Raw genomic sequence first — 22,228 nt, 5'->3', positions numbered from 1 at the left:
GTCTCTGGACACCACCTCCATGTGATTATGCTGGAAAGTGCTAATGGCTGCCAACAAATAGGTCTCTGTACTATAGAAAAATCTCACATCTTATTAAGCTGATGGGTGCTAAAACACCCTTCAGGCTACACAGAAGGAGCAATTAAATGCCTCTTTATGTAGTGATAACTGGAAACAGCTACCCCCCAAGGCCTAGGACACTGTTAAGCAATCTGGTCTGAGGGTTCCCTGGCACTGATTGCAAATACAGGGGCTGAGAGGTTGATTGGTTGCAGCTGTATGTGTCTGGGTGTGAAAGGAAAAAGCCAGAAAAACTAGTGTAGCCCTGCTAGGATCACAGACAGCTCTTTAGTGCACAGGACTCACTGGAGAGGCTGGCTTGCAAGTTGTGAGCAAGGAACTGCGGTTATTTGTTCCTGCTGTGTTCCAGAGAACAGGAATCTCTGTCCATTCTTTGTAAATAAGCAGGATGGAACCAAAGAAATACCTGGCTTTTGTTAATTTCCCCTCCTAATAGAAACAATCCTGCAAGACCCCAATTACTGGCTATCAACATCGGCTAAAGGGACACCTGCATAAAGAGCAAGACGTTTCTGTTTCTGAAAGCCAACTAGGCCACCACTCTCATGGTTTGCAACACTGATTGATTCCCTGTCTGTTATTATTTAACCTTTACTGACAGCTCCTTGTCCAGCCCAAGCATCTGGCTAGCCAGGGTATCTGGGTCTATATATGTGGCTAATCATTCCTACTGCCAGAAACAGGAAGCCAGACTGACTGTAACCCCTTCATCACATAAGGCAAATCCCAGGAGTCTCTCTCCTCCTTCCTAAGGGAATGTCTACTCTGCGGGACAAAGTTTAATTAAGATACGCAACTTCAGCTACGTTCATTGCGCAGCTGAAGTTGAAATTTGGCGCTATCTACACTGCAGGAAGTCGAAGGAGGAACACTCTCCTTCAACTTCCCTTACTCCTCATGGAAGCAGGGTTACCAGCATCCACAGGAGCGGCCCCCTCAGTTCAAATTAGCGATCTTAACTTAACTGCTAATTCAAATCCTGGAAGATCGACAGTGGCTGCTTCAATCTTCCTTTGCAGTGTAGTGGTACTCTGAGAGACCCACCACAAGGCTGGGATACCATCCCTGATAGCTGAGCTGTTGGTCCTGTCTCCCCTTCATCGCTGTAACCTGCCCGTCTGGCCTGCCTGCTTCTCCCTGCTCCTCCCATCCCTCCAAATGTCTTCCTAGTCCCTCTGGCCATGTCAGCACCTATTGCTTGCCACATCAAATTCCAGCACCTGCATGTGGCCCAGGCTCTGCCCTCACTGCCAAGTGCTGACCCTTCTCACACTAATCCCCACAGCCCCCTCCACTCAGCCACTGCCAGTGTTTAGCTTTGGCCCGTCAGCTCCCCAGTACCAGGGACATGTACAAAGACCATGTCCATTTCCAGCATGGCACAGTGTGAGGCCCATTCAGTCCACACTGCTGCTGCACCATCTCAAAGCTCTGCGGAGACCATCAGCTGGGCAGGGAAAGCATTTATTCCCCGCAGCGAGGCCCAAACGAGTGTTTCAGAGCTACACAACACATCCATGTATTCAAAAGGCTCGGCAGCCAGCACTCTAGAGCAGCCTGCTGCTCTGTGTGTGGCCCACAAGATACTTTGTTTACTGCTGCCCATGCGCAGGGTTGCCAGATTCCACTAGTTTCCGTCCACATGGTTTTTTCCTGCCGGCGTTCCTAAAGCAACACACACGTGAAGCAAGGGTAGGGGAAGTGAGGTGGGTGCGAACTGCACACAACACAGAGAGCTGTGCACTTCCTTTGCAACCAAAGTGCTATTACAGTTCAGGCGGTACACCCTGCAAGCGCAGTTAGCAAAGCTACACTATCCTGGAGACTGTCTTGGTTACAACAATCTTGTGGTGCACTGAGGCGAAGGAGGGTCACTCATGCGGCCCACTCACTAGCCTAGATTGCCCATCGCTGCTCTAGAGTGACCCGTGGGGAGGGTACAGATCTGTCCTCTGACCCTCTGTGCTAAACCTGCTTCTATCTTTCTGGTCCTCCCCACACAGCACAGGGCAGGGCCTGGCTCCCTAGATGCACACACGCCTGAGGTGGTTTCATTTCTGTCTAGCTTCCCTTTCACAGTAGTGGCCTGGGCGCTACCCTCTGCAGAGGACGACAAGCCCCCCTGGGCCCACATGCAAATCGCACAAAGCCTCTGCAAATCCACCATGCACCTCATCCTATTTGCAGCCCCTCTGCAGAAGGGCAGGTGGGCTCCATTACCTTCCTTTGGTCCCGATGCAGCAGGGCCTGCCTGTGATCATGCAGTCCATGTGAAGGTGGTTGGTGTAATTCCCAGCGCTGTTTTTGGTGCAGATCTGGATAACAACAACAAATGGAATGAGATGGATCTGGGAACCTTTCCCCACTTGCCCTGGGCTCTGAGCCACCTATGGCCAGGTCCTGGGAGGGGATAGGCCTGATGCTAGGACCATGTTCTACTTCCATCTGTGATTTGGCAGGAGAGCTGGGGAGGAGCTAATGGGGATGCACCCATGGATACCGCCTGGGTTGGCAACAGAACAACCAGACCATAAAGAGCTTTTAAGCTTGGGAGGGAAATCCTAGCAGCCCATGCGGGGTCCTCCCAGTTGCAGCAGTTCCCTTGGCTGCAGACTGGGAGAAGCAGCCTTAACACAGTCAGCCCTCAGGAGCGTGCTTAGCAGGTGGGGCAGGCTGGCTGAGTGCCCAGAACCAGGCCCATCTCCACTGGCCTGATGCCTTTCCCCTCCCAAGTACCTGTCAGGTGAAAGGTTCAAAATCACAGTTCAGAGGCCCTCTGGCCTGGACAGGCTGTGCTCAGGGCTTCTGACCTTTCTTCCCTCCTTCATAGCTGTGGGTCAAGTCAGCCCCCAGGACAGCATGGATCCCCCATCCCAGGGCAGCCCCCACCTCCACCCTTGGGCCCTTGCCCAGCTCTTCCCTTTCTGTGTCTCCTGACTCCCTATAGGAAGATGCGTCTCCTCCTGGGGCTGCTCTGATCCTTCACCCTCCCCCGCACACAGCACTGATTTCTGTCTGGGGGCTGGAATTGCCACTGACTGGTCAGCAGATGACGTGCAAACATCTCTCTGGCGATGAGGCGAAAGCCATGGGGCTGAGCCCACCTCGGCCAGCTCCAGCAGCGACTGTGCCAACCCAGGCCTGCAACTCCAGACCCCTCCTCCCCCGGGTGACTCTAGGAAAGCTCACCGGCCACTTGGTGATGTCATCAGGCCACTCGTGGGGATCCATTGACGCTGGCTGCTCACAAACCCTGAGGCAACAAATCCCAACCTATCACCAGGGGAAACCAGGCAGCAGGAGAGGCGTACATGCTGGGGAGACCCCCACGGCCTGGAGCCACAGCACCATGCTACTGCTGCACTCCCCAGGCAGGCGTCCCACCACGCTCATGTGCCATGTCCATCAGGGCGGGCTGGGGCAGGGGTTCTCCAAGGCCTCCATACTGAGAGCAGTTGCCACGGTGACAACTGACATGCAGGAAAACTGCCTGGTGCACTGGCCAGTTCTACCGAATCCAGCATCTGGGCCGCTTGCCATGCAGCGCCCCCGCCCCGCAGTCTGCCAGCTGCCGGCCTCCTCTCCACGCCAGGCCAGCCCCACACCCAGCTGCCAGCAATGCCCCAGTGCCAAGTACTCCCTGCCAGCAGCCTGGCTGCTCCAGGGAAATCCACGGCTCCCACAGAGGACAGGGTGGAGCCTCGGAGGGGAAGCAACAGGCCAGCCGGGGGGCACCAGTGGATTGTGGGTTTCTGTGGTGTTTGCAATGGTCAGCGGGCTGCCTGCAGGTGGGGCCTGTGCTGCAGCCCAGCAGGAAGCAGCGAGGAAGAGAGAGCAGGGTGGTGCGGGATGGGATGGCTCAGCAGGGTGAATTATTCCAGCAGCTCTGAACCAGGCGCAGAGACGCTCCCTGCCTGGATGCTGCTGGAGGCTCAGGGAGGAGAGCAGTGCCCGAAGGTAGGGGGTGCGGAAATCAGAGCAAGTATCCAATTGGTCTCCGAGCCGCACTATCCTGCCCCCCATGCCCATTCTGTGTCCCCTTTCCCACCCCCCATCTAGGGACATTCCACACCCCACCTCTAGCCAGTGACACCCCATGCCCACTCCCTCCTCCCAGTGACACTGCCCCCGTGTTGGGGGAACCTCACTGTGCTCCTTTCCCTGCTCAGGATCCATCCCCCTCGCCTGGCTGATTCCCCAAACAACCCCTACTTCCTTGAGAAGCCCCAGGGTAACAAGCAGTCCCACCTCCTGGGACTCTTCACATAGACACAGCAGTCCCAAGTGGAGGCCTGAGCCAGGTGGTGCCTACCTGGGATCCTGGTGACACACGGACCCAAACTGTCTCTTGCCTCCTGCCAGCATTGGCGTGCTGGGATGGTGAGGCCACTTCACCCACACGGCCAGGGTGGACTGTGCAGGAGAGAGCAGAAGAGGCACAAGTGATCACCACAGGGCCCTGGAGCTCCAGGAGGCAGAACCATTCAGAAACAACCCAGGGGGAAAGGGACACAGCAACTGAGCAGGGGGCTGGGGGATCAGAATGAGACGGGGTCATATGCTGGGTAAGGAGACGTGCTAACCAGCCTACATCTGACTGAGTTCAGCAGAGAAAAGTGAGGGAACGTTTACAAAGTTCCGACGAGCCATAACAAAAGGCAAGGGAGAAGGGTCCGAAAGGGAGGGACAGCCATGGAATCAGTCCAAATGAAGAGGCCTATTACTATAACAAGGACTGTGTGAAGATCTTGCTCCTTGAACAAGAGACGTGTGGGACCAGAAATCAATGAAAAAAATTAGCTCCAATTGCTGAACAAAATATCCTGGGCTACTTTGCTCACCACTCCCTTTTGGGCTCCTTAAAAAAAAACCACTTCAGGGGACAACATCAAAGAGCTGAGAAGGGCTAAGAGGGAGACAGGAGGACCAGAAGGAGTGAGCTTTACTCTCCTGGCTGCCACCCTTCTGGGAGCTGGAAATGCAACAGGACACAGTTGGACCTTTGTCACCTGAGATATGCCCCCACATAGCCGTCAACAATCTCCCAGAAGGATGTGAGACTTTGGCTCTGTCTACACTTGCAGAGTTTATTCACTGACAGTTTTGTCGGTGATAGAAAAGCGCTAAAAGAAAAGTGCTGATTTGAGTTCCACAGGCAGAAGCGTGTATTTACTGTACTTATACAGCACGTACACTGCAGAGGAGAGGAGCGCACTATCCCACTAGGCATTGCTCTGGGACACCAAGCAAATCGTTGTTGTAGCAGGGGTGGATGTGTGTGCGTGACAGCTGCAGGAAGCAAACTGTCTTGAGGCAGGAGAAGTGGGAGACCCAGAATTCAACCCCCGCCTCCCTCCCTAACTCTGTTCAGCACGTTCTGCCTGCCTGCCTCTGGTCGCACTGTGGGAGGCTGCAGGAGCATCCCACAGCAATGAATGGTTTTGTGTCCCGGACCAGTGACACCACCAGCCCTCAGAACAGATCTAAAGGGGAGGGGCATGTACCTGCAGGCAGGTCTCCTGAGTTTCAAGGAGCAGCCCCCTGCTCTGCAATGTGGAACGGCTCTGGGGGAGGGCAAGTGTCTTCACTGGCACATCAGTGCAGAAGCATCTGGGTAAAAAGACTCTCATTGGGGTGGTTTTATTCTCAGTGTGGATGCTTGCATGGTTTTTTGTGCAAAAACCTGACTTTTTGCTCTCAAACCAGCAAGACAGACATAGCCTCTCCCTCTCTCTCGGTGCTTTTTCCTTCCCCACATTACTTCTTCCCTTTTCCTATCCTTCTCCTTTTTCCTTCTAACAAGAGTCTAGTCTTAGCAGCCACGGTTATCTTTTGCACACTACTGTAAGCCTGTGACCAAAGCTATGCCCTGGGTCAAGTTTGCCAGGTCTCATAAGGGCTGATCATACTGCGCTGCACCTGTGTTTCTGCAGCAGCAAGGCTGCAAGTGAAAAAATGCAGCTTCTGGTCCTGCTACCTCTGCAATTCTTTCCTCTCCTCTTGGTGTGTGTTTTGCAGGCAGGCCTCTGGGAAAGAGGCCCCAAAGGACAGTTTTTCTGTCCTTGATAGCATCTAAGAGACCCTCAAACATGAGGCTTTTCCCCTCCTGAAAACACTTCCCAGCTGGAGGAAAAGGGAACAAATGCTTTGAACTGTTCTTTTCTGAATCTTAATGTGCAGTGATGTGTTTGCCAGCGTATTGAGCAGGTGGAGGTCTGGGGCCCCCAAACCCTGTTAATAGGCAGTGTCTGGCTCATGCTAGCACCTTTAACTCTTTGGGCCTGTTTATTTCATCTACGTTAATGTGAGACCCAGGTAGATGGGAGGCTCCAGAGATCCACACCAGCTGGGAAGGGAGGCTGAAAGAGTCACAGCTGCCAGGCAAGCAGGGAGCCTGGGCTGGGGGATCCCATCCGCGGGCATGATGATGGGCCAGCGAGGGAGGGGAGGTGCGCAGAGCTGTGGGGGCACTCACAGAACACTCCTCCTCCGAGGTCTGCACGCAGCCTGACTTGTCGTTGCGCACACAGCAGGCCGAGTGCTTCTCCTTCTCTCGCGTGCCACTGATGAAGTTATGCACCTGCTGGTCCTGCCTCATGCATGGCGAGAACTTCGCCCCCAGGTGGATCAGGGCCTCCTAGGAAGGAGACAGGGTTAGGAGCTCAGTTGAGGGACCAAGAGGGCAGGGTGGGCTCAGGAGGAGGAAGGAAGGGAGAGGCTTGGCAGCAAGGAGTCTGGGAGTGGAGGGGAGGGGGAAGCTGAGCAGCAGCTGCCTCTGACAGACCAAGCCTGGGTGAGCAGAGGCAGGCCTGCTGACAGCGTGGGGACAAAGGAGACAATTGCAGCTGGAGCCCTGGGAGGCACAGCACAGCCCGGGTGGTGCTGTGGACTGGCTACCCTTAGCTCTGCCCCTTCCAGGAGCATGGAACCAACTCCACCACCCCCCACTTTGCCCAGGGGCCCAGGAATAGTCGCCCCTCCCCCAAGCGGGGGGAAGGGGAAAGGGCTGGGTCACAAGTAGTTAAATTCACACACAAAATATATGATCAAAATATATGACCAAAATATATGGTACCAAACAGGTACCAGTGGCTTCCCCATACAACAAGGATCTTCCTGATCCTGCACAAGTTCCCCTGCATGCTGGTGCCAGTGCAGGTGTTGAGGGGAAAGCACCAGTGAGGGCAGTCACCCCACAGAAGCAGAGCCAGACCTACGGCAGGGCATTCCCCGGCCAAGGTGCAAAGTGCCAGGCCGTACCGGGTGGGGTCTCCCCACAGGAGACAGCACATGCCTCCCTAATCCCATTTCACAGGCATCACCCCTCCAAGGGGACCCTCAAAAGCTTGGTTGGGCCAGGCCACTGGCGCATTAGGGAGCCTGTCAGAGCTCAAACCGCCAGTCACAGGCCACACCAGGGCTGGTTAGGCCCTGTGGAGTAACAGCAGAGCGGCCGTGCCCTCAGGCGAAGGTGCGGGTGGACTATCTGTCCCCAGGCTCAATCCCAGCTGGCAGGACTCACCGAGCTTGGGCCAATCCAGAAGTTTTCTTGTTGAACATATTTGACATTTTCATAAACCCCCCTGTTCCTCAGGACCTGCAAGACAAGAAAGCACCAGCCTCCCCTGAGCCACATGGCTAGTGGCAGGCACCACAGAGGGACGCTGATTGGGAAGGAACAGTAGAGCCCTGCAATGCCCAGGAGCAGTTGAAGCCCCGCTAACTGGATCTGGGGGCTTTAAATCCAGAACTTTCCAGATCACAGCTCCCCAGAGGGCTGGCCTTGGCCTCTCAACTGTTCTCCAGAGTCTCAGCTTCCACAAACAGATCCCTTCACCTCCAGCTGGTCTGGCGGGGAGAAAAAAACCTCAAAACCGTGCCCCAAGTGCAATGGGTGCAGCCACGTTAGCACAAGCCTAAACCCAGAGCTGTGTCCTGCCCCCCGGGTTTCACTGGGCAATGCTGCCGATGCCTAAGGTACTGCTCTAAATGTCACCCTTGGGAAATGCTGCAGAGCATGCTGAAACCGGTGGGGGGGGGAGGGGGAGGGGAGGCATAATACGCTTACCAACGTGTGTCCTGTGTCCCACAGTGTGCATGGCAGGCTACAGGAGGTGGGTGGGGGTGCACTCTCCTGAAGGGGAGCTCGGCTTCCCAAAAATTGAGACACCCACTTTCACCCTTTGGGAGGAAGATTGGAGCGGGACGGAATGCTGCAGCTGCTCCGGTGGGTTGGGATTTGTTTGGATTTTAAGGGAAATCCTGTATCTGTGTCACTAAAAATAAATGTTTCTCTGCTGTGAACGCCCTTGTGGGCACAAGCGAGACGAGGAGAGCGCTGCTACATGTTCACTAGTGCTGGGGGAGGACAAGCTGGGATTCTGTGCCAGGGAACTAGTACAAGCACCTCAAACATGGCCTGCAAATCTAGCCCTTAATATCTCACAACTCTGTCGGCAAAGTGTTATCCCAGGAGTCCTGACCAACTCCCAGCTCTGCCACAGAGCCCAGGCTGGAACTCTGCTCAGACACCTTCCTTCTAAACAGCGCTGCAGAGTCTACCCAGCTACCCGGCCCCTGCTCCTCAGGCTGACAGTGCCACGTTGCTGCTATATCACTTATGCAGACATTACCAGCCCTGATGGGCTTGTCTCCCGTCACTCAGTCTGATGGCAGATAGCCAAAGCTGACAGGCAGGAAAGCCCAACAAGCAGGTTTGCCTGCCCAGGCAATGCGCTGCCCTTGAAAATCTGCCAGGCCTCTGTACAGCTGGGAATGTACAAGTCTGCAGGTACAAAAGTGAAAGCACGTGCACAGTGTGGCTGCAGGTGTGAACATGAGCAGGTGCTGAGGTGCATGTGTGTGCAACCGCAGCTGCCAGCCCCTCAGGTGAGCACACCTGGCTTCCAGCTATTGGCCTGTGTCAGGAGACCCACCGACAGGTTACAAAACGCAGGGAGAAGTCAGGGACTATGGCAATAAGGAACTGCTGAGAAGCAATCGCATTTCACACTGATAGAGGATTTACTCACTGAATCTACAGTCTCATGTTGAGAAAACCCCACTGGGGCAATGCCATAAATACACACAGCAAGGATGGTGATGAGCGAATGCACAAAGGTGACCCAATAGGTGAAGAAAGGCCTAGACGGGAAATGGAGAGAATCACAGATCAAAGATCACAGTCACATTTTCTGGGGGTGTCTGTTCCAGGAGCACAAGAAAAAACACTTGCTAATTCACTGGGACTCCAGTCTGAAAGGAGCTTTGCTGTGCTCCATAATGCCCGGGCCCGTGTACAGATGGGCAATGGTCTTTTCTGGTGTTCATTAGCACAGAGGACCAGGCACAGGTATAATCAGAAATGGGACAAGACTGGACGAAATGGTGTGTCACACCCCGCAGTGTTCACTTCAGTGACACCAACACTGATGACAAGGAGTCCTGTAGCACCTTATAGACTAACAGATGTATTGGAGCATAAGCTTTTGTGGGCAAAGACCCACTTTGTCAGATGCATGTGTTCGTCCATGAAAGCTTATGCTCCAATACATCCGTTAGTCTATAAGGTGCTACAGGACTCCTTGTCGTTTTTGCAGATCCAGACTAACACAGCCACCCCTCTGATACTTGATACCAACACTGATGAAAGTACCAGACCTTGCCAGGAAGCAGAAGGAGGAGACGTCCATTTCCCCATCAATCTAGCTAATAGGACGGGTTGGTCTGTGCAGAGGGTCCCCACCGTGAGCCGCCAGCAGATGTGCTGGACTGCCAAAGCCATGAAGGCACCAGGGTGCCCATGGCAGAACTGTCCCCCCTGGGAACCAGGGAAATGTGTTGAAGTGCAGGAGTTCAAGGAATACACAAGTAATTCCCACTGCAGGATGCATGTCTCTTGTGGCAAGTGTCACACACACACGCACTCACCACAAGAGATGCATCCCGCCCTATAGGGGGCAGCAGTGTGCGCTCACACTCACTCAGCAGCCTCTTCCAGCAACCTGGCAGCAAAGGGGCTGGCTCCTCTCACCTGTGGTCATCCATGTCCTCTATCTGCCGTTTCACGTAGCTATCTATGCGCTTGCGGTAGGTCCGGTTGGTCAGCTTGCCCACCATGCCTAGTCCATACGGCCTCTTCTCCTTGGCAAAGAGCTTTCTGACTGGGACGGCGATGCGCTGGCCACGGCGCTGCGGGCTCATGCTCACCACTTCCTGTCGTAAGCGAACCTTGGGCTGGGGCAGGGTCCCTTCCTTCTGTTTCCTCCAGCCTCGCTCCAGGGGACTGCAACACAAAGCGGGACAGCAATGCTTTGCTGCTGCAGAGCACGGCAGGGAGCAAAGGCCATTCCCCGGGCTATGGCCATGGGATCAGAGGGGAACAGGACGGCAGAGCACGACATTGGAGGGCTCCTTCCTGCCCCAGCCATTACCTCCTTGGAACTAGAGATGGGAGAGTCAAACAAGCCCCATTGTCAGATGCTGGATGGGGCAGGGACAGGGGGCAGGTAACTGAGAATTTGCACAGAGCCCCACAGAGTCAAAGCTCCACCCCCCCCCAAGCCTTTGGGGAGAAAGGAGCAAGGACACTGAGATCACACAAGGATACCCTCCCCTTCTTGGCTTTGCACCCAAGCCCCTCCCATCTCAACGCCGCCTGCCTCACCTCTCTATCTTCCACCTGTCTCCCTGATGCCCCGCCCACTCCATCCTCCCAATGCCTCAAGACTTCAAGTGACTGTTGCAATTGCCAGTGATATCAGACTATGTCCAATGGGAATCCTTTACCCGGTACAACATCACTTAGTTGTGGAGTGGTGGGTGGTAAATATTGTGAATGCTCAACAATTTGGAGTGTGCATCAGGGACAGAAAAATACCACAGAACATTAATAAGTGCACAGATAACACCCCCACATTCCTGTGTGTTTCTAGGTTAGTTTCTGTGTTGCAAGGAATAAACACATGACATGCTGTAAATGCTAAAAAGCAATTTAATAAAACAATCTTTGTAACCATTAAGAGTTCTCAGTGTATGAATGATTGGATACAAACTCTTCCAAGACGCTCCACAGAGACGACTGTGTTACATGTCACTTGGAAAGTCACTCTGCTCCTTGAGCAATAAGGGTTTAGATGTGACCTGTGACCTAGCCTTGAATACCTCTTTGACTCTCGGGATGCACTGCTATGAAGCCTCTGATTTTGTTCTGTGATCAACTCCCTGCAATGGCACCTTCAGTAGTTTGATACAGTCCCCTAGAGCTTGCATGGAATCATTTTTGCTTTGATAAATCAAGCCATTAAAATAATATAAAAAATGAAAACACTGGGAATTCAATTTTATCCCTAAAGGGGGTCTCTCATTCTCATTGGAAACGTGATGCTCTCTCAGCATTACTTCCAGCATCTGTATCATAACTGGTAGCAGTCTCAAGAACATGATGAGGGAAACGGTTAGCACAATTAGACAGATTGGACTGTGAGTAGCAGAAACAACGACAAGGTTCTTCCCCATGTCTGCTGTACAGTCACACCCGAGTGAACTGTTAAAAATCAAGACCAAGGTGGCCCTCTGCTGGTCTGAGGTGCCAGTCACTCAGGGAGTCTTTTTGGCTTATCAGGAAACAAAGAGAAATGAAACCGTTTGATTCCCTTTCTAGAATGAGGTTCAAGGGAACAGTCACAAGATAGAAATGCCTGCAAGCTGCATGGAAACTTTTTAAAAACACCATAATAAAGGCTCAATTTTTTTTTAACTTAGGGGGATACATATAAGAAAAAGCAAAGATCCCTCAAAAATGCCACCATATCAAAACAAAGTAAAAGAAGTGCTTAAAAACAAAGAGACATCTTTTAAACACTAGAAGTCAAATACCACCAAGGAAAATAGACAGTAGCACAAACTCTTGCAAGTCAGAGGCAAAGGTATAATTAGGCAGGCCAAAAAAAAAATTTGAACCAACCAACAAAAAAATAAAAAATAAAATAAAATAAATTGCTGTTAGTTTCTATAACCTTACTGCTAGAGGAGCACTCAAATGAGACAAAGCTAGTGCACAGAAGCTAAATGAATTCTCGACATCAGTCTTTGTTGCAAAGGATGTAAGGGAGATTCCCAGGAGAGCCTGTTTTTTAGGTGACAAATCTTAAAAACTGTCCCATACTGTGTTATCTATAGAGGAGGTTATGGAATACATAGATAAATTAAATGGTAAGTCACCAGGACCAAAGGATATTCACCACAAAGTTCTGAAAAAACACCAATATGAAACTGCAGATCTACTAACTGTCACGTATAAGCTATCACTTAAGTCAGCCTCTTCAATATCAGACAGACTGAAACTATAGTAAAGAAGAGAATAATTAGATTGATAGATGAATGTGATACTTTGCGGGAGAGTCAACAAGGCTTTGGTAAAGGAAAATCATGACTCACCCACCTATTAGAATTCTTTGAAGGGGTCAGCAAACATGGACAATAGTGATCAAGTAAATATAGCGTACTTGGACTTTCAGGCTATGTCTAGACTGCAAGCCTCTTTCGAAAGAAGCTTTTTCAAAAGATACTTTCAAAAAAGCATCTAGACTACAATCAGTACTTGCGAAAAAGCAAGCCGCTTTTTCAAAAGATAGCACCCAGGCAGTATGGATGCTCTCTTTCGAAAAAGCAAAGTTTGCATTACATAGCGCTTTTTTCAAAAGTGCAGTTCTGAAAAAAAGGTATTATTCCTCGTAAAACAAGGTTTTCCGTGGTCAATAAAACTGCCGTGTTCTTTCGATTTACTGTCGACAGAATACGGCTGCAGTCTAGACGCAGGTAAAGATTTTTCGGAAAAAGGCCACTTTTTTCGAAAAATCCCTGTAGTCTAGATACGCCCTCAGAGAGCCAAGGACCCTCAACAAGGGCTTTTAACCACAGTAAGTAGTCATGGGGTAAGAGGGAAGGTCCTCATAGGCCAGCAATGGGTTAAAAGACAGGAAAAGATCATATTCACTATGGAGAGAGATGAATAGCGAGTTCCTCCAGGAGTCTGTACTGGGACCAACATGTTCATACATTGTCTGGAAAAAGAGAGTGAGGTGGCAAAGTTCGCAGATGCTACAAAATTACTCAAGCGGGTTAAATTCAAAGCTGACTGTGAAGAGTTACAAGAGGATCTCACAAAACTAGGTGACGGCAACAAAATGGTAGATGAAATTCAACGTGGATCAATGCAAAGTAATGCACAATGCAAACCATAATCCAAACAGTAAGTACAAAATGATGGGGTCACAATTAGCTGTTATCACTCAATACAGAGATTGTGAAGTCATTGTGGATAGTTTGCTGAAATTATCCACTCAACATGCAGCAGTCAAAAAAAGCTACCAGAATTTTAGGAAGTATTAGGTAAGTGATAGATAAAACAGAAAAATGACATACTGCCATTATAGAAAGCCATGATGCATTCATGCCTTGAATACTATGTGTTGGTTGCCTTATCTCAAAAAAGATACATTAGAATTGGAAAAGATACAGAGAAGGGTAACAAATAAGATTATGGGTATGGAACAGCTTCCACATGAGGGAGATTGAAAAGACTGACTGCTCAGTTAGAAAAGAGATCATTAAGAGGGGATGTGATCGAGATCTACAAAATCATGAATAGTGTGGAGAAAATGAGAAAGTAAAATAAAGAAAGTGTCATTTTCCCTATCATATAATATAGGAACATGGGGTCCGGCAATGTAATTAATAGGCAGCAGGTTCAACACAAACAGAAGGAAGCACTTAACACAACGCACAGTCAGGATGTAGAACTCCTTTGCCAGAAGACCCGAAAAGGGCAAAAGTATAACTGAGTAAATTCTTGGCGGATAGGGCCAACAATGGCTGTCCCATAACCTCTGACTGCCGGAAGCTGGGACTGAATGACAGGGATGGATCACTCGATCAATTAAAGTGTCTGGCACTGACCACTGTCTGAAGACACTATACTGGCTACACGGACAATTGGTCTGACCTAATGTGGCCATTCTGATATTCTTATGCTAAAAAGGAAACGGAAAACTCATCAAGTTTCCACCCTTGCATCATGGTCTCCAGAAAACAGGTCGTCCACTTATTTGGTTTCAAAATCATCCACCATATTGTTCCACAGCATGTGAGCAGGACAATCCAGAGCGAATATGGCTATGGATAGCCATTCTATCTACCCGTCTTCATGCCAATACCCTAGATGACTGACATTTACACACTGCAGGTTTGCCATATATGAATGCTGAGAACATAGAACTACCCAATTAAATGGGTCTTTGCTTCCCCTGAAAAATGACACAGCATCATAAAAATGAGATGCAGGGGCCCAAATGTCAGGTCATTTGTGGAGGGGCCCAGTTGCATCATAGTGTTATGCCAGTGGTAACCAACCAGTAGATCTTGGAGCCTCCAACAAGTGATCCTGACTGGTTTGGCCAAGAGGCTATCAAGTGCCAGCACTTCAGCTGCTCCTCCTCCCCCGTGCATCTCCTGTCCTTTGCCTTGGAGCTGTCCCTCCCCCGGGAGCCTCCTGTTTTCTGGGCAGGGCAGGGAAGGGAGAAGAGGACTGATGGCAAGGTGCCCCTTCCCACTCTGTATCCTTTCACCCCAGAGCAGGGTGGGGGGCAAAACAGGACTTGGTTTGAAGTTTGCTGGCTGCTTTAGGGAGTGAGGCAGGGCCAGGGCAAGAGTGAGCCTGCCTTAGCCCCACTGCACCACCAACTAGGAGCCACCGGCAGTGCTCAGCTGGAACCCACATCCCAAGCTCCTACCCCAGTCCTGAACCCCCTCCTGCACTCCAAGTATCCCTGCATCCAAACACCGTCCCAGAGCCTGCATCTAGAACCCCCTCCGGCATCCCAACAGCCTGTCCCAAGAGCAGCTCAGAGCCCCTCTCGCACTCCAGATCCCTTAATCAAAATCCAGAGCCTGCACCCCAACCCTCTGCCCCAGCCGATGAAAGTGAGTGAGGATGGGCAAGAGAGGGAGGATGGAGTGAGCAGGGACCGGGCCTTGGAGAAGAGGCGGGAAGGAGGCGAGGCCAGGGTATTTATATTTGAGGTAGACCTTGGATTGCACTTACATTCAAAAAGTGATCTCGTGCTCAAAAAGGTTGGAGACCCCTGTGTTATGCTAACTAGAGGCAAGTGAGCAGTTAACTCCTCTTATGCACCTGTAGTCGTCTGCTTTCTGGAGTTGCAGGCTATTTCCTATGTAAACAAGCAGATTTCAGGTATGGTGTCCCAGAGGCTGCACCCAGACACAAATATTGAGGAAGTGGCCTCACCAGCCCCACAGACTTTCCTTTCAAGGCCTTCAAGAAGAGGGCTGGCATTTGGCTCTAAGCAAGAATCTGTGCACCTCTGGATTTGTACTGAGCTAAACGGAGACAGCTGACGTAAGGTACCAATCATAGCACCAATCCAGGCCTATGCAGCAACTGAGACAGTAGCTCCTTTGGGCTTGTCTTCACCATAAGCAATGGTGGCTAAGGCCTTTCAAGCCTGGGCTGTGAAATGTCTTTCCCTTCCCACAGTCTGGACCAGGAATTAGATTCTGCCAACAGTCAGAAGATACTTACAGCATCAGGTGACTCCTTTCAAGTTCATTTTTGTCCAAGGCACCTCCTGTTAGATCCGCCTGCTCCTGGGGTTTCACCTCAGAGTCCTTGATCGCCGCTTCAGATGGAGATTCAAACACTTCATCGGGGTACGTAGAGAGCTCTTCGTGGAGGACTCCTTCCTGGGCAAAGAAACGTAAGTCCATCAACGACATTCCGGTGACTTTTAGAGCAAAGCAACTTAAAAGGCAGCGCTTCCAGCTCTAGCTTTCTTACAGCCTTTGCTACTAGGACCAAACCAGCACTGCTCCCCTTACCCGAGCAAAAAACGAGGTGTCCAACTCATCTGGGAAATCCACTGTGTCCTCCTCCAAGAAGCTGGCAGGGGTGAAGCTGCGCCGCTGGGCCCTCCTCAGGGTACTGTCCTTCACAGAGCGGCCCTGGAAGGGACGGGTACGGCATTCAGTCACAGAGAAATCTCCCTGCACGCGCACACACCTAAGGCCTAGACAGTCGACTAAGGGGGCAGAGCCCATGTTACTGAGTCAAGTCCATTGTAATAAGCAAACATGTCATTTTAACGGTAAGCATCTGAGCCAGGGAAGCTACGACCGTTCTTCATTTACAAGAAACATGGGCTGGTGCCTTTGGTCCTTATCTGATTTTGTGGTCTTTGGGGGGCTCTCTCGGAGTCTGCTGCGTTGGCTTCTTATGCAAGTCAACATGACACACGGGGCCATGCACGTAGTGGAATGATTAGCATTAGTGGATAGAGCAATGTCAGGATGCCACACTGGTGACTTCTGGCAAGCACACTAGTGACCCTGACATGTAACTAACAGTTAATCTCTCTTGGCTCAGGTCTCACTACCTTCCTAAGTTTTCACCCCCTATTCTCCTCATCTCTCCTTATTTTTATTCTCTGTGTTAAAAGTTACAGTTTTTACAAACCGCCCCCCAAAGATCGAGCAAATGAAAACAGAACGGAATGAAAAACTGATAGTAAACAAGGTAAAAACTTTACTTTCAATTAATCCAGTGAATTAATGATTTTAACCCTTTAGGAATGCAACAGCTAGAATTATTCCCAACTTTCCTTTCAGCGGAGCTAAACGGTGCTTTCTGCAGTCTATGTATGCTTCTTTCCAAGGATCATCACCCAGTCACAGCTTAGCTTTTCCAAGCTTCTCATCCAGTCAAAGCCTAGCTTCCCTACTGCTAAACACATTTCCTAAAGAACCTGTGAGCCTGGTTGCTCTGTGCCTGGAAACACTCAGACTGACAAACTCTCGGCAGGTCTGTGTACAGCCTACAAGTACCTTACTCCACTTCCTCCTAGCAATGGGTAGGAAGCAGAGCGTACTTACAGTCGGAACAGTGACACTTCCCCCCCCAAATGACCTACAGGAGTCTCGTTTTATACCTCCTCTCACCTCAGGAATCCCACAGAATGTGCCTTCATCAGCGAGCCCCATCCCACCCGCATAGGAATCGCCTCATTCAGACAGTACCTTCACTAGAGCTGCTGCCGCTCGGAAACTCATTTTAGCCACTGATTCCCGTTTCCGCCGTCGTGGTAAGCGATTGAACCCAGACCGAGAGCTGGTGAAGGAGCACAGTGACGTGGCACCTGGTGTGATTGGCGTGTGGGGGATGCTGTATCCATCATTCTCATCAGCCATTCGGAATGCTCGGCCTCGGGCTAACGGGTCTACAATCTGCAGTCAAAGAGAAGACCTCTGTTACTAAGAGAAATGGGGAGAGCTCAGCATGCACTCTGAGGCAAGGAGCCTTATCCGGGGGGCTCTCTTCTCCCCTCAACAAACACAACGAAATATAGGACCTCCAGACTGGATCAGACCAGGGCTTCATCAAGCCCAGTATCCTGTCTCGGAGGCCTGCCAACACAAGATGCTTCAGAGGAAGGAGTGGAGCATGGAGAATCTATACTCCATGAAGGTCGCATCTTGAGCCCTGAATGAGACAGTCTATGTCCCTTCCAAAAGTTTTGTTATTCACTATAACACAACTCTCAATTTTCGTATTATCCACGTAAGTGTCCAATCCTCCTCTCACTCATCTTAAATACCTCAACATCATCACGTGGCAGCAACTTTCATAGTCTAATTATCTGTTGTGTGAATGAGAGTTTTTCTAGGACCTCGGTCGTTCTCTGGCTCCTTTTCAGAGACTCCAAAGCCAAATGGAATCACTGTGATCAACTTACAAGATCTCCTGTATAACAGTTCAAAGAACTTTCCCAAAATAATTCTGAGAGTAAGTTCCTCTTAGACTCGTCTAACTCTTCAAAATCCTTTTTGAGATGGAATGACCAGTGCAACATACACTAGTAAGATGGGCTGTGCCATTGATTTACATCATGTATAATAATGTTTCTTATATTTTCCATCTTGTATCCTAACATTTTGTTTGCTTTTTGGACCAGAGCTGAGCAGAAGTCTTTCCTGAGCTCCCCACTGTGATGCCCTGGTCCTTTTTGTGATTTAATACAGCTAACATACAACTCTGCAAGATTTCACATTTTCCCCTCCAATGGGCCTTACACTGCAAGTATCGGCACTGATGTAATCTACTATGCTGATGATGATGCCTATTCACCCAGCTTAGCTAGGGCTATGAAATGCCTCCTTTGCTCAGCAGCAGAACACAAACACCTTCCTGGTCATCACTGCTGTTCTTTAGAGCGGGTCAAAATTTTTCAAGTGAAAAATTCTCACCAGAAATGATGGTTTTGTTGAAAATAAACATTTTTGTAGAGAAATGTCATTTTTAACAACATTGTTCAATTTTATAATGAACATTTTTGAAATGGAACATTTTTATTTTGTTTCGTTTCAAATTGCATGTTCATGTCACTTTGGATTTTTGGGAAGGATGGGGGGGTTCTCTTTCACTCCCTTTTGTTTGTTTTTTAAATACTTCCCCCCTCCCACTTCCTCCCCCCCAGAACATGGCTCAGTGGGACTATCCGAGATAGTTAAGAAAAGTATGTGTGTTTGCAGGATTGGGGCCCCGTTTTTGAAAACGTAACCCTGCCCCATTCTGGGCTGATGTAACCCAGCATGGACTGGTTTGTTCAGTGATGCCACCGCAGCTTGTAACTAGAGCTGGACTAAAATTTTCCATCTGGGGGAGGGGGGTAAGGAATGTTTTTTTCCCCTTACTATTATATGGTGTGTACCCCACATAGGCCCTGAAAGGGTTAATGAAGGCCTGAGACGCCAATTATGATACCTAGCAGCAGCTCTGGAGAACAGAGCAGGGAGAAGAGAGAACCAGGCTTAGGGAAAATCCCAGCTTGGGCGGAACTGGGCAGTGATTATAAAAGCAGGACATTGAGAGAGAAAGAGGCTACCACAGGGGTTGCTCTGCTCAATTTACCTTATGACCAGTGCCAGTCCTCAGACCCTCCTAGTGGGCCAGCGGGCACTCCCCTCTGGCAGGCCCCTGGACAGTGCAGGAGTCTCTGCATGCTCTGATCCTGCCTGCCGCCCCCACCCCCATCCCCACCCCCGGTGATTTAAACCCCTCCCAGGGGACCCCATTGCCACCACCAGCAGGGTTAAAATGGCTTCTTGCTGCTATCCCTGCACCGCTCCTGGTACATCCCTGTGGCCAGTGGCAGACGTGTGCAGAGTCATCCCATCCATGGTCCCAGGGCGGCTGGTGCAAACCATCCTTGCACTTTGGGGGCCCTCACAGTGGCAGCTTCAGTCGTCCTATGGACAGGACAGTCCCCATTGTCAGGTTAGTCTGAGGTGGGTTGGGGCTGGCAGCAGGGGTTGGGCCTCCCTATACTAACCTCTGCAGCAGGACACAGAGCAACCATTGCCATCTCCCGGCCAGCCTGGAGCAGACCCCAAGTTGCTGCATCACTCCACTTTCCCGCAGTTCCTGCCACTGTCGTGAGTGTGTGGGGAGTGGGGAACGGGTGGGTGACCACTGCTGCTTCCCTGCGCCAGGCCCCACCAGTAATCACTGAGGCTGCATGCCTTGGGGGGAGAGGTTTGGGAGAAGCAGTGCAATGGGGGGCGAGGGCAGAGCAGGGGCTGGGCTTGGTGGAAGGGTATGCACCCACCTCCCGAGGGCCACAGGGACTCTCATGCTCAGGGAGGATTGCGGAACTGATTGGCCCATAGATAGCCCACGGGCGGTGAGTTTGCGACCCCTGGGCTACAGGGAGAGAGTTGGCCCTCTGAGTCTAGAGAGGATGGGAGGAGAAAGCCCAGGGAGAGAGTTGGCCCTGGGATCCGCTCCTGATTGAGGAAGTCTGGCAGAAGGCCAGGAGGCAGACAAAGCAGTCACTGGAAATCCAGCAGCTCCAGTCGCAAGCCCTAGCCTAAAGGCACAATGCAGACTGGCAGAAAGAGAGCCCTGAGAAGCATTCTTTGAGGGGACAGGAGGTCAAGTCTAAAGAGCAGAAATTGGTTTGAGTTTGTGCTTTTAGATTGTTCGAGGATTCCAGGGAAGGCCTAGGAGCGCCAGCCTGCAGCCCAGGTGAAGGCCTGAGAAAGGTTTAATAGGAAAGAGCCCAGGGAGGCAGTAGCCAGGAGCTCTGCAAAGTAGCCCTTGGCTGCTGATTACAAGGTTGCTGGGCCGGAACCTGATATGGTGGTAGGGGCTAGACTCCCTATCAGCCACAGGGGACGGTGGCACGAAGCCCCTGAGAAAGGGACATGGACAACAGAGCGCCAACAAGGAGAGACAGCTCGGTGTTGGGCCTGAAGGTCTTTGGACTTAGTTGGACTTTTCTGGTACCCTGGCAGAGGTGGACTAAATTATAACCCGGCCAGAGGGCCGAGTTACAAGAAGAGAGACCACTGCAGCTCCAAAGAGATGGGCAGCAATGGGTGTCAGATGGGGAGAGACACCACTACACTGTGCTTAACCCCGAGGAGGAACTCTAGCGCCGAGTGGTCTCCCTCACAGACACCCAGAAATTTTGCCCAGAAAATTGTACTGATGTTTCATTTACTGCTAGCTAGTGCCAAACTAAGCAAGGCAGTCAATCATTCGCTACATTTTTTTCAATTTTTTCTTAAACTTACCTAGTGACACGGCTGATTTTTTCCCCCAATATGACTTGTTACAAAATGGAAAATAATAAACATGCTGATTAGGAACTTGGGATAACAAGTGTGAAAAATAAAACAATTTTGCAACCTTCCGTGAAGTTTGTCAGTTTCTCAGTTCTGCTTGTAGCCTTCCTGGGTCCCAGACGTGTGAAGTTACAGCACCCAGAAGCCTCACATTACTCCTCCACAAGACCAAAAACGAGGATTTAACTCTGTCCAGCCCAGCTGGAACAAACCAGTGCTGACTAGGGCAGCACATTCTATGCACTCTCCTAACCAACGGCTGACGAAATACAGTCTTTGGCAGATGTACAAGTTCTGCCAGTATAGCCTCTAACCCTCATTAGCCCAACAGCTCTGGCCTGAAAAGTTATAGGCTCTGATGGTTGGGCTCATAACCAAGAGTTCAACATCCAACAGGTCTCTTTCCACTGTCACATATGGAAGTTATAAACTGCGGCAGCTACATCCGACAGACATTACAACTTCCACATGGCTTCGAAGGGTAGCATTTGTGAAGTCTGAGATGTGGTGCTCATTAACTTTACAAGTCTTTCATAAATTGGCACACAGGAGGGGTTACTTTCAAAAATAACCACAAAGTTTTAGACACACGTTACAACTGCTGTCCGAGGAGTCAATGGAAGCTCCGATATTAAACAATCTTGACCATGAATAAATATTTTACAAGGATACTTTTTATCAAGCTATGTTCTCAGCAAAGTCCAGAGCACAGGCTTTGTTTGAAGCCACATGTTAAATGTGAGTTGATTCAAAGGCTTTTCCAAACTGAAAAAGCAGCCCCATTTCTCCAGGTCCCATAATTCTGCAATGGCGTATTTGATTAAATCCAAACTTGAAAAAAGCTAAAACATGAGACATTTCAGCTTTGGAGACTGAGGTGAGAGAGCAGAACCAGGGTCAGACCAGAGACCATCCTGGGCTATGGAAACACCACTAAGACCTGACCCTCCTTCCTTCGAGACAGGATTAGAGACTGCAGAAGGAGGTCATTTCATTTCATTTCATTTCCCCATCTGGACAAGTGCATCCCTCTTAACTGATTCCATAGCCCCAGGTCAGGTGTGAGGGAAAAGCAAGGAACTGGGAACCCTTCGGGTCAGAGCTCAAGCACTAATGAAGTTACCACGTTTAGGTTTATGTATAGGCAGGATCAGTACTTCAGGAACACAGAGTAGGCAAGGAAGCTGAAAGCAAAACCCTGGCAAGTTCTGAGGGTTCATGAGGCGAGTGTACCAGCCTGAGGTAAGAGCCGATACACAGGTAGCGCCTCTGAAGTCGTGGGATATAACAGTATTTCTGAGGATACTGAAAACTAGGGTACTCGCTAAGGTGAAGATTTAACAAGTGCACTCTGTGGTAATGGAGCTGTTAATAGGAGACTGTGGTTGGGGAAGATAGGGTCTAATCTGGGTATCAGAAGTAAACTGACAGGTCTCCTCCCAAAACC

At 50.4% G+C, this 22,228-nt stretch overlaps 2 protein-coding genes across 8 annotated transcripts in view; one reads left to right on the top strand and one right to left on the bottom strand.

Annotated features, from left to right (window-relative positions):
• RHBDF1 (rhomboid 5 homolog 1) overlaps positions 1-22,228 on the bottom strand; it is a 105,021-nt gene that overhangs the window by 4,878 nt on the left and 77,915 nt on the right. For all 6 annotated transcript variants that reach the window (XM_075899185.2, XM_075899190.2, XM_075899187.2 and 3 more), the window contains 10 exons: positions 17,173-17,379; positions 15,979-16,101; positions 15,683-15,843; positions 10,115-10,366; positions 9,114-9,225; positions 7,604-7,678; positions 6,557-6,718; positions 4,394-4,494; positions 3,271-3,334; positions 2,302-2,396 (listed from right to left, as the gene is read on the bottom strand). In XM_075899185.2, the coding sequence (XP_075755300.2) occupies positions 2,302-2,396; positions 3,271-3,334; positions 4,394-4,494; positions 6,557-6,718; positions 7,604-7,678; positions 9,114-9,225; positions 10,115-10,366; positions 15,683-15,843; positions 15,979-16,101; positions 17,173-17,379 (1,352 nt within the window). The remainder of the gene's footprint in view (positions 1-2,301; positions 2,397-3,270; positions 3,335-4,393; positions 4,495-6,556; positions 6,719-7,603; positions 7,679-9,113; positions 9,226-10,114; positions 10,367-15,682; positions 15,844-15,978; positions 16,102-17,172; positions 17,380-22,228) is intronic.
• The window catches only part of SNRNP25 (small nuclear ribonucleoprotein U11/U12 subunit 25), a 60,423-nt gene that overhangs the window by 13,407 nt on the left and 24,788 nt on the right, over positions 1-22,228 (top strand). Inside the window, exon 6 of one of the 2 annotated variants that reach the window (XM_025185386.3) lies at positions 518-11,102. The exons of the other annotated variant lie outside the window; for it this stretch is intronic. The gene's annotated coding sequence lies outside the window, so the exon portion shown is untranslated. Of the gene's footprint in view, positions 1-517; positions 11,103-22,228 lie in introns of those variants that run through there. 2 annotated transcript variants of the gene reach the window in all.

This window comes from Pelodiscus sinensis, chromosome 15, assembly GCF_052426305.1.
Source record: "Pelodiscus sinensis isolate ZL-2025 chromosome 15, ASM5242630v1, whole genome shotgun sequence".
Taxonomy (NCBI): domain Eukaryota; kingdom Metazoa; phylum Chordata; order Testudines; family Trionychidae; genus Pelodiscus; species Pelodiscus sinensis.
This window is presented reverse-complemented; position numbering and strand designations above follow the sequence as displayed.